Below are 12,748 nucleotides of genomic sequence, written 5' to 3' on the forward strand. Positions count from 1 at the left end.
ATATGTTTGGTTCGGCTGATCAATACAGCTGTGAGCTAGTCGCTGATAACTAGTAGTTGATGGCTGACAAATTAAACCGTTCGGTAAAAAAATTTTAATGGTTGCTTAGTATGTTAAATGATTATTGATGGTATAATTTATTGTTAAATATATTTTATTATATTATATTATATTCAATGATACATTTTAATAAAAATAACTTATAATAATTAAAAATGTTATAGTTAATTTTTTTAGTTCAATTGTATTTATTATTAAGAATATTTATAAAAGTTATTTTAAAGTAGAAATTTAAATTTAAATTCTATTAATAAAAATTTCTAATTTGAAATACCATAATTATAAATTAGCTATCAACTGCTGTTTTCTAAGTCTTTACCAAACGCTTTAATATAGTTGTTCAGTAAAAAACAATTATCAACTATATCAAACATCTGAACCAAACATCCTCGTAAAATAAATTACTTATCATGATTTTATTAAATGTTTAAAATAAAATGTGGTTAAAGGTAATTATAGGATTTTTCTTTAAAAAAAATACACAATTAGCAATAGTTTACTTCTGCATGTATACGGGAAAACGACGACAAAATTATTTCTTTTTATGGTCAAATTTTTTTATTACGGTAATTTTCAAAAAATTGTTTTACAATTTTTTTTTTCAGAAAATTTTATCTATACAGTTTCTTTTAACTACATTATAATATTCTTTTGATATTTTATTAGTATTTTTTTATTATATTTTCGTTACCATTAAATGATTTTTTAGTTTTATTTTAATTATATCTTAATATATTTTAAATTGTATTTGGTATATTTTTGGTATATTTTGATATATTTTTTGAAACAAATATATTCATATCATCAAAATACACTAGTTGCTATAAAAATATGTAAAATTATTCAATTCATTGATACCAAAGATAAAAAATAAAAGATAAAAAAAATAAATTTACCCCATTTAGCTGATTTCACAATAATATAAATTAAAATAAAATAAAGTAAGTATTTTATAGATACACTTTTAATATCTTTTCATATGAAATTTTGGAAAAAGAATTCATAATAATGCAAGTTAAAATAATAAATCTGCAATATCTTTTAAGTATTTTTTTAATAATTTTTTCTGACAAAATTTTAAAAAAGAAAAAAAGATATAAAATATAAATTGAATTTATAATAATATAAAATATAAATTAAAAATATTATCCTTTGAGTATCTTTTAGGTATATTTTTAATTTATTCTTTTGGACGAAATTCTGAAAAGAAAATTCATAATAATACAAGTTAAAATAAATAAACTTTGATATTTTTTAGGTATACTTTTAGTATCCTTTTTTTTATGAAATACTATATATATATATATATAATAAAATTGACTTCATAATAATACAAATTAAAATAATATTTTTTCAATATTTTTTAAAAATATTATTGGTATCTCTTTTATAATGAAAATACTAAAAAAATATTGTATAAATAAATTTTAAAGAAAAATTGTAAAAAGAATTTTTTTGACCATAAAAATAAAATTTCCTCAAAGAAAATAGTGTCTCGTAAAATCTGTTCTAAGCAAAATCCACCCTGAATCCAAAAAAGCTGGTGGTTGTGTTGTATTTTAGAAACAAAAATGAAAAGTTAGTACTTTTTATAAAAATAACTTGATAGAATTAGTTCAATTACTAAAATGTCCAAAATTAAAGAATGTTTAGGTAATTAGGCCTTATTATTATGAAAAAAAATATTTTAAAAATATTTTTAATAGATTGATTTTGTGAAACTTATGAAATATTCAAAACAACCAAATAATGATTATATATATATATATATATATATAGGAGGGTTCTTCAGTAACATTTTCTGATCTTGAATCATTAAATTCACTGCTTTGAGTTTACTCTATAACACTAATATTTCTACTGGATTGAGGAGTATCTGGTACTACGTTCTTTGAAAACTCAAAAGTGGCTAACTTGATAAGCTATTCTCTGATTGCTTTAGCAAACTCAATTTGCTTTTGAAATTGGTCTTGACTAGACTTTGAAAACTGATAGTGTTTGAAGACAGAGTTTTTAAGTTTCTCTATTTGACTCTTTTCCTCTGGATGACGCGTAGAGTTTTAATAGATTGATTTTGACATATAGCATATTTATTTTGATATGTGTACTATTTTTGATACATAGGATTCAAGTTTATATGTAATTTTATAATTTTTTTATTAATTTATTGATTAATAAGTTACATTCCTAATTAAACACTCATTCTAATATTAAGAAATAACATATTACTAATAAATTAGTTTTCTTATTAGATAATGATTATTCTAAAAGATAGCATATTAATTATATTTTAATATTATATTAATTAATAAATTATTATTTTTAATTAGATAATAATTTTAATTATAAAAATAATATTTTCAGATATTATATTCACTAATAAATTAATTTTTAATTATATAATAATTTTTAATTTTAAGAAAATAGTAATATTAATTATATTGATAGTATTAATTTATATAATATTAGAGTTAATAAATAAATATATTAAAAATAATTTATTGATAGTATTAATTTAAAATTAATATTAATAAATTAATACTTTATTAATACAATAATATAAATTAAATTTTAAGAAATCAAAAACATTTAAAAATAGTTAGTTTACTATTATTTTTAAAATTATTATAAATCAATATCAAATATTAAAAAATTGATTAAATTGTATCTATAAACCTAATTTTATAATCGAAATGATAATAACAGTCGTATAATGCACGAGTAAATGATTAGCTAATTTAATAAATTTTAGCAAAATCTTATGCATAAACTTTTATAAGAATTCTCGATCCAACTCTTAGACAATTTATTTCCTTTCAGAACTTGATGTATAATAACTTAGGATAAGTTGGCTATCTTAGGGAAATTAATACTAATGGTTACTTAACTTTGAATTTTTTTTCATTTTGGTCATTAATTTTTTTTGTTTTATTTCGATCACTTAATTTTTAATTTCATAACAGATTGATCACCGACCACCACTTACTAATCAGATGATTTTACTAATCAGATTGCTTATGTGTCTTAAACAGCCTATGAGTAAATAACACGTGTTAATTTCTCTTTCCTAGTCATAATCTCAGGAATCTATACATTTAACCCTCTTTTAACTCAAATAAACTAACCTAACTGTTACTCTAACTCAAATCTAACCTAACTGGCAGACGGCCAAAACGGTGACGACGGCTCTTCTTCCTTTGGCGACGTCGCTGCGGAGGGGAAGAAGGAGAGGGAGGACGGCGGCAGCAAAAGGAAGGGAGAGGCGCTGCTGGCGATGGCGGCAGGGGAAGCAGCAGTCAGCGGGGAGAAAAGGGGAGGGAGAGAGAGGAAAGGGAAGGAAGGTAAAAAAGGAAAGGAGAGAGGGGCGGGAGGAAGGAAAAAAAAGGAAACGAAAAAAAAAAAATAATAAAAAAAAATATATATATATATATATTATTTATATATTTTATCTTATTTTTATTTTTTAGTATTATATTTTAAAAAAATATTTCGGATATTACAGCTTTAGTCTATAAAACATATATGGACACCATAATATGCATAATATACATAGATTAGCCGATTCGTATACTTGACTGAATAAAAGAATAATTTAAATACTGAAATAGAAAATAATTAAAAAGATAAAATATTGAATTTGTAACTTTTTTGCAATTTTTTTTCTTTTTCAAGCAAAAGTGGAAAAATTAATAATTAATAATGAGTTTCTTATCTGTATAAATTGGTATTCATATATAATTTAATATGACTCATATAAATAATGGTTATTTTTCATTAACAATTTACAACTCATTTAGCTTTTATATATTACCCATTTATTATTTGTATCCATATAATAAGGGTGAGTTAGAATGCATGAATGAGTAAGAGTGAAGTTTGCCACCTCTAGTGAAGCTGATGCTTCCTAAGAGTTGGTAAAAAGCACTTAGATAACAAGTAATATAATGACTGTAATTTTGAATTTTAATTTTATTTATTTTTAATATTTTGATAAATAAATATTATCGATATTAAATTAAATATTTAATAAAATATTTTAATAATCGATAGCTATAAGTAACATTTAAATTAGTATTATCATAAATAATTATATTATAATTATTTTTGGTAAATTTAAAATATAATTTTATGAATTTAAATGAATTAAGTTATATTTAAATTAGTTTTAATATGTGCGTATATTTTTTTTCTTAAATAAAATGGAAGATTTAAATTATATTAAAAATTATCTATTTTTATATTATTTTAATAATCTAAAACTAATATTAATTTATTTTATTATAATTAAATATTATGTTAAGTATGTATATATACGTAAATGGATATAAATTTTAGGAGGGGGTGCCTAAACACATATTTTCCACTTTGCAAAATTGCCAACAGACCCTACCTCTTCCCCTTCTTCTCCTCCCCGTATATCACCTCCCTCTTCCGTACACCTTCCATTTCCAGCCACCACCCTTCATCCCTCGCCTGCTGTGAGCTGTCCTTGACGTCCCCAACTCGTTTCCAACATCCTTTCTGCCTGCAGCAGACGAGGAAGAGGCACTTGAGAGGAGGAAAGCTTCCCTCCTCGCTGTCACCTTCGGATCAGCCTCCTACTGCCGCCCTTTGCTCCACCTGACATCGGAAATAGCACCCTCACCCTCCAAAGCCTTCGAACCAAGCCTCCCCGCCTCTATCGTCATATGTAGCTTCCGTATAGCCTTGTTGGAGCATAATTATTTTCTCTTCAATCTAGTGTTTTCTGGTAAGAGTTAGGCTGTAAATTTTGATATTTTTGGACTCGGTGCGTCTCAAGCTTGGTGTAGTCACCTCCAAATTTGAATTTCGACACCGTTAGTTAGTGATATCGGCTTTCAGATTTTGGTGTTTTTCGAACATTTAAAACTTTAGACTTTTAACTCGGTAAAAATTTATTTGGACTCAATAAATTATTTAAAAATTTAAAATATATTAACACCATTATTTACTAACTATAAATAATTAGTTAATTAATTAGTGTAATTAATAATTTGTTTGGTTTTATAATAATTATGACTATAAATAATTAAATTTATGAGTTGGATTGAGAAATAAATATAAATGTCAATCTATTTATTATTAATTATGAATTATATTATGTTGCAGAGTTAGAAAAATAATACAACTATGGGTGACTTGACTCCTATTAAATATTTGATGAATATTAGAAGTGCTTTTAGCAGGTTTTGGACCCATTATACGGGGGATAAATGTATATTTTTTACGGAAGGTTTTTGCCGAATTTTTGATAGAATTTCAAGTGGAAATTCTTATTCAGTCAAATCTTAGGATTATAGGACTAGGTTAATTATGAAATATTTTTATTGATTGAATTATTTCCATGAATAGATAATCCGACGATTCAGCCCATTCCATCCGAGGCGTAGGAGCAACTTTAGGGAGTCGTTAGAACTGTGAGTTAAAGTTATTTAGTCACAACACAAGTATCATATCTAATTTAAATGCAACATTATTTAATAAATAATTATTATGATTATTACTAGCATTATTATTACTAATTTTATTTTCTTTGTTATCAATATCATTGTTATTATTATTACTTTTACCATTATATTCATTATTATTATTATTCTATATAATTTTTGTAACACCCGGAATTTTTTTTATATATTTAATAATGAGTTTTTATTTAAGTTAATTTTAGCTTCATTATTATTGGGTTTAATTTGAAATGATTTAATGAAAAATTTAATATTAATCAAGTAAATAAGTTATTTTCTATACCCAATTAGTTTGAAATTTTAAGAAATTATTCAAGTAAATTATTTGAGAAATGATATTATATTTTGGTTATTCAAATTTTCCCAAGAGCATATTTATATAAGTAAAATTATATATCGGAAAGTTTTGGAAGAAATTATAAAGGATGTGTTTATAAAAGAATTTTGAGAAAATTGGTATTATAATTGATTAGTAGTATTAAATTTTGAGTTGGAAATTGATTATTTAATTTATTTTGGAATAAGGATTGAAAGTATAATTTTATTTTTATGGGGTTTTAATGGAAATTTGTGAGTTTGGTATTTTCGTAAATAAATATGTCGGTCAGGGGTATTTTTGTAATTGTGTATTTTCAGTAATTCGGATTTGGCCCAAATTAAATAGTTAAGGGCTTAATTGAAAGGCTAAAAAGAAGTTTGGGGGTCAAATTGGAATTCTGCAGGATGAAATTGTAAGTAATTAAAAAAGTTGAGGGACCAAATTGCAATAAGGAAAAGTTCAGGGGTCAAATGTCGATATTGAAGGGAAAGAAATCGGGGAAAAGAGAGGGAAGAGAGAGAGAAAGTGAGAAGAAGGAGGGTCGCTTTGTCGTCGAGCAGACAAAGCAGCAGCGTGAGGCAGAATCGCAGGAGAGAAAGAGGCGTCGTTCGGCTTCCGGCTTCGGCGATCTTGGTGGCGATCGGCTCTCTCATGAAAGTGCTTTCTTTTGGCGCGTGGTGGCCGGGAGACGGAAGATCCGGTGGAGAGAGATAATGGCGGCCGGCGTTTTGGGCTTTTCCGGCCGAGCTCCGTGAGGATGGACGATCGGAGGACGTATCCCGACTCTCCTCAGCTCAAGCTTTGCGATGGCACTGGTTTCGTGGCGATCGGGCTTCGTTTGCGAATCGACGGTCGAGATCGTCCGCAAATCTCTCCGGATGATCGGGTGTCAGATCGGAAAATCGGAAGCAGGGATCGTCATCAGCGCGTCGTTGTGAGTTCGTTGGTGTGTTCGGATCGTCGATCGGACTCCGGCGGCCGGAGGCGAGTCGACCGAGTGTCTCGGTAATTTTCTCTGGCCGTTGATCTTAGAAATCCTTGATTTTAAATTTGTGTCTATTGGATTATATTGAGTATTTGATGATTTTTGTGAGTCAAAAATAATTGTCTGTCAGTTTGCCTGCCTCGTATTTTGTGCTGTGTGGCGGGGTCGGGAAATAGTGAAGTTTGGGGACTCGACTCCCGTTGTTTAAATTGTTGGATATTTGGAGTGTTTTTCTGGCAGGTCCTGGACCCGTTTTTACGGGGGGTAATGTTCGTGTTGTAGGGGAGGTTCACGGATTTTCGGTAGAATTCTCCGAGTCGAGATTCTTAGACAGTCCTAGGAGTCTAGACCTAGGATTAATGATCGATTGTCTCAGCGTATTGATAAATTGTTTTCCGTGATTAGATGATCTGTCTGTTCGGCTCGCTCCTACCAAGGCACCGGAGCAGAGCTAGGAGGTCGCCCAATCCTGTGAGTTAAAGTCATTTAATCATTGCACTATTGCTAAGTCTGATTTAATATGGTTATTAGTATCGCAACGTAAATGATTTCACTGGACTATTAATTATTGAAAATAATATAAATATTATTATTAGTAACGTTATAATAATACAGATATTATTATTCTGTCGACACGAATTGCACGTTGCCTTATCCTAAACTTTTAATCTTTATTTTGATATGTGTTGAATGATTTCATTAGACAATGATATTTATTAAATGTGGTGATTGCGATTTGGGAAATGTGGCTTGTAGAACATGCCTTTGATGGGTTACATCGGGCGTCTGCGGTAATAATCATGGATATGTAATAAGATATTTATGGGTTTGCCTCGGTCGAGCATGACTCTCCGGGCTGATTTGTGTAAATTGCCTAAGTAAGGTTCTGGTCGAGCATTGCTCTCGGCCGGCTTATTTGGATACTTAAGTGACCGGAGGTAAGGTCCCTGGTCGAGCATTGCTCTCGGGGCGCCAGTCTTATTGGATTAAGAGAGCCGAATGGCTACTAGATTTTGGGGTTTAGGGTTCTACCGAGCCACTCGTCCCGTAAAAAGTAAAAATATATTTTTATTTATTCATTTATTTATTTATTATGGTATGATTATAATATGGATTGTATTTACGTGCATGGTTGATATTTTGATTCGAATGATTAATATTTTATGTGAAGGATATAGTAGGGTATGATTATAGTATGGTTTGATATACTGATTTGAATAATCTATGTTTTCTGAGAAGAATGCAATAGTCCCTAGATTATTTGATTTTAACTCACTCTAGACCGGTCTCCATTTATGTTTTTTTTCGGATTCATGACCTTAGTTCTCCATGACTCTTATTCAAGAACTCCTTCATCATCGGGTGATGTATTTGATTTGGTATGTAAATTGGTAAATCTTAGATTCTCCGTGAGTAGTAATAGTAAATGTATAAGTTGTAAATTTTCGAGCTTGAGTCTCGCCTAGTTTTTTCCGCGCATCAAGTATTTATGTAGAATGCAGCTATTAAGATGATTTGTGGTTTTAATAATATTAATTTGAGATGAGATTTGTTTAAATCAGTGAGTGTCAGGCTTACTACGGGTTTCGGTGGCCTTAAGCCTACCCATTCCCTAGTGCCGGTCACGGGCCCACGGGTGGGGTCGTGACAATTTTCATGTCCACTATACTAAGATTATTTAATTTTAGTATTTAATATATTATTGAATAATATCATGATTGCTAGTGATTTATGTCATTGTTAAATATTATAGACATTATGATTGTAACCTCGAGATAAGACGGCAATAGAACATACCACCTGATGGGTTGCATCAGGACCGCGTGCATACTGGTATAAATTAGAGGCTGATAATAGAAATATATTTATATAATGTGCCTCTTTGGGCTTATGAAAATTTTGATTGCTAGAAGAAAGATCCCAGATTGAGCAATGCTTCCTAAGCATCGACTATATTGGAAATTAAGTGACCACACTATATTTAAGGATTCTGGTTGAGTTTTGCACTCTGGACGCTAGTATTATTTGAATAAGAGAGTCGAATAACTGATAGAATTGGAGTTTAGGATTCTGTTGAGGTACTACTCATCCCGTAAATGTTTAAATTGTACTTTACCAAATTATGACATATGACATGTGTTTTATTGTTATATACTATTTTATACTACTTAAATAAGTATTTTATTTAGATAACTATATTTATTGTTAGATTGTATGCTTTTAATTCACTCTCGAAACTTACAATCTCAATTTAATTTTTTTCAAGTGTCAACTAGGTCTTCCGCAGTTCTTCTCCTTTGACAGCCCGACTTCCTTCTTCTTCGGGCTTAATGTGATTGATTTTATTTGTATATCTGATTATTAAGAATATAGATTTTCTCTGATAGTGATTCTAAAACTTATTATTTTATTTTAGCTTATTAAACCAATTGGATAAATATTATCTAATTGTGCTGACGAACTAAGTTAAATATATATTATTTATGTGATTGAATATTAGTAATGAAATATTGATGTAATGGGTAAGATTTTATTTTAATTGAGTTATTAATTAGTCAGGCTTACTACGGATTTTGGTGGCTTACGCCTATCTATTTCCTAGCGCTGGTCACGGGTCCACAGATCGGATCGTGACAAGTAATAAAATGCCATGAGATTGCACTAGTTTTATAGTGTACGATGCAAAAAGAAACTAGATTACATAGTTACATTTAACTTCAAACCTTTCTACGCTAAAACAAAAAAGTGCTAATTAGAATATAAATGACAGTATCAACAAAACCACATTTTTGTATGATTCTAGTCACTTTAGCAATAGAATATTTATTTCATTTTTTTTGGATAATCTCATTTGGCTTTCTAATAAAACATAAAATTCATTCAAAAAATAAAAATTGTATGTAGCATGGTTCTTCTCTTAATATTTAGCAAATCAACTATTTTAATAATTTAGTAATCAAATATCTAATAATTTTGAACTCATAATATATCAGAAGACTATTAAGATCTGTTTATATACATTCCACTTTCTTTTCATATATGTTTACAATCAAATTATACAACAATCACAAAAGAAAATAATAATATATATGCCCAAATTACACTCATAAATTGACTTCATCTTTTTTGTCAATCCTGACTTTTTAAGTATAATAAGGAAACAAATTCAATGACAATAGTGACTAAACCAACAAAGCTTCCCTCCTCCTTTACACAACTCTTCTTCTTCGTAGCCTCTGCCGTGAATCCACCATAACAGATTAGTAAGTGAATTACAATCATGGTGGACATTCAAGTTTCTTATCTTCTCCAGAGCACTTTCTTTGTCATAAATCCCTTCTATTGCGTGCACAAACCCTTTCCACTCTTCACCAACGCCTTCCCTTCCTAAAGCAGGCAATGTCCATTTCACAAGCTCCTTTGCGAAGTTCACATCAGAGAAGAGAACCTCAGTTATAGGCGATAATGGCAATAGCTGAATTCCAAGCCTACATTCTCTCCAGTTTGAAGGTGCAAACCACAACCCACTGTCCCTCTTGTTGGCCCATGTGATACCCACTATCCTATTTTCTTTAGTGAATTCTTCTTCATACAAATTATCGTTCTCTCTTACATGACACCAAGTTTGTGCTGCATATATCTCCATTGCAGCTAGCATTGATCCAGTGGCAACAAGTTGAGTGTCTCCATATGCTAATCCCATCAAAGCAGCTGAGTAGTAAGCATTCACAGCCTCACTTGTGCTGTCTTGACATCGCCCGTCAGCGAATTCAGTTAGCCCTCCAGCCCAAGAGTGCAGTTTATACAAATCAAAGCACCTTAATCGTGGATAATTTGAATTTGATTGCCTGCCCAAGTTCATCAAATGGGCCATAAGTGAATAAGCTTGTAGCTTATATTTCCTTCCCCACGATAGATCAAGTTTTACTAGAACTGCAATAGCATATAGAAAGAAACCAATTTGATGATAATGACCATTATAAATTCCAAATCCAAAATCTTCACCAGAATCATTCAACCCTCTTTTGGTGATAATTCCACCCCATTTAACATCATGCAAAAAACCATTCCCACTAAAAGTACCCTCTAACCATGGCTCAATTTTCTCCTTCAAGAACTTACTTATGGCTGGAATCACATCAACAAAACCAACCTCCTCAGCTATCAAAGCCAACCTTGCTGCTCTCGCAATCATTTTACCATAAAGATAGCATGAGGTTGGTGTAACATCTGATGACGAATTTAAGCCTTGAACATCCTTTTGAAGGGCAGCCACAATTTCAGCACATGAATCCTCTTTGATGCCCTTGATTGAATGCCAAGTTATGGCAATGGGGTCTGAATTTAATACCCATGAATCTCCAACAACACCAACAAGATCACCATCAATGCTCTTATACTTAAGATCATTTAAGACAATGACATTTTCACCAGATAAAAGTTTAATATGCAAAGGATGTGCAAGAATAAGCAAGTCACCAGAACCTTTCTTTTCCCATTTGTATTCTATACAAAATGGTTTAGTGAAAGCTGCATCCCCTGATGTTGCATAGCAAGAACTGAATCGATCAAGAATTGCTTCACATTTCGAGTTAGTATCCGGTAAAATTGCAATCCGTATCACACCAGAAAATCCATCAGAAGTAATCATTGAAAGGCTGTGGCTCAAACTTATTTGAGAAGAAGAATATATAAGCCATGTTTGGCCGTTATTAAGCTTAACGGTATACTTGGTGTGTGAGTTATTTGAAGAGAGTGAAAGAATGGAATGAATTGTTGACACAAGAACTGAAGTATTGCCAGTCACTAAACATGTCAAGAAAGGACTTCCTCGAGCAAGAAAGAACCGAAAGTTTGAAGATGGTATATCCAAAGTAACAGTAAGATCACTAAAAGAAGAAATAATGTGGCTTTTTAATGTATCTGGGTTGGTTTTGTTTGACGCAGTGATGGTTAGATCAGGGCTAAAAATTTGTTGTTTGGAAGAAGAAGTGGAAAGCTGAGATGGGTAAGAGATTGAAAGAGAAGAATCAGAGGATTTGATGAGATATGGATGAATGTATTCAGGTTGGTCACCATTTCTAAGGGTGAAATTCTGAAAGAAAGAATGTGTAGGTAAAGGAGAGGACAAGAGGGAAGGTGAAAAGAAAAGGGATGGGTCAGGAAGGATAGTGGATTGAGCTTTAGGGAAGAGAAAAGGAAATGTCGGCTGTGGCTTTTCTTCAGGTTCTTCAGGCGTGGTTGGAGCTTGAGGAGGAGGGCTAGGTGGGGGTGGCGGAGGTGGCGGAGGTGGCGGGGGTGGAGGCGGCGGAGGCGGAGGTGGGGGCGGTGGAGGTGGGGGGGAGGAAGATATTGACGATGACGTTTCTTGAAAGGCCGGGTGATTTCTCTTTCAATCTTTCTACTTAGTTTTTTCAACATATTTGAAATTTGGAAAAGGTTAGACAAAGAGAGGGAAAACTTAAAAAATTAGTTGGAAGTTTGGAAAGGGAAGATGGAGAAAATGGAGGAAATTGGTTCGTTTGTTACTTTATCGTTTAGTTTTGAGTTTTGTAACCCAAATTTGAGGCAGAGAAAATAAGTGTGTTGGATATGGACTTGGCTCTGTGGAATTTGTTGAAGGAATGGGGATGAGAGGGAGGGGAAGAAGAAATAATAAGGCCGTGGCTGGAAGTAAGAATTTATAGAAATGTGAGGATGATTATAAGAGCATGTTTGGATGGTGGGATTTGGAAAGGTAAAGTTATGAGCGAATAAGGAAAGGACAAGAATGTGTGAACAAAAGAGCAAGAATATGCAAGCTTAAGGAGAAAGAAAGAAAATTCTAAATTTCAAGCTTTTAAAATTCTGAGTTCTAAGTTTTTTACGCAAGCTTTCCATGAATTTATTCATGATTTG

At 31.0% G+C, this 12,748-nt stretch overlaps 1 protein-coding gene and 1 long non-coding RNA gene across 2 annotated transcripts; one reads left to right on the forward strand and one right to left on the reverse strand.

Annotated features, from left to right (window-relative positions):
• The first annotated feature begins 4,399 nt into the window (after positions 1-4,399).
• Positions 4,400-9,399, forward strand: LOC125370138. The gene is made up of 3 exons (XR_007216025.1): positions 4,400-4,810; positions 5,434-5,498; positions 9,117-9,399. It is a non-coding gene; the product is annotated as an uncharacterized LOC125370138 (long non-coding RNA).
• A 438-nt stretch (positions 9,400-9,837) lies between these two features.
• LOC8263600 (ascus wall endo-1,3(4)-beta-glucanase) lies at positions 9,838-12,636 on the reverse strand. The gene is given in 2 exon segments (XM_025159912.2): positions 9,838-12,191; positions 12,194-12,636. Coding segments are annotated over 2 exon segments (2,253 nt in total). The 5' UTR covers positions 12,272-12,636; the 3' UTR covers positions 9,838-10,016.
• Between the last annotated feature and the right edge of the window lie 112 nt (positions 12,637-12,748).

Source organism: Ricinus communis, chromosome 5, assembly GCF_019578655.1.
Source record: "Ricinus communis isolate WT05 ecotype wild-type chromosome 5, ASM1957865v1, whole genome shotgun sequence".
NCBI classification, from domain to species: Eukaryota; Viridiplantae; Streptophyta; class Magnoliopsida; order Malpighiales; family Euphorbiaceae; genus Ricinus; species Ricinus communis.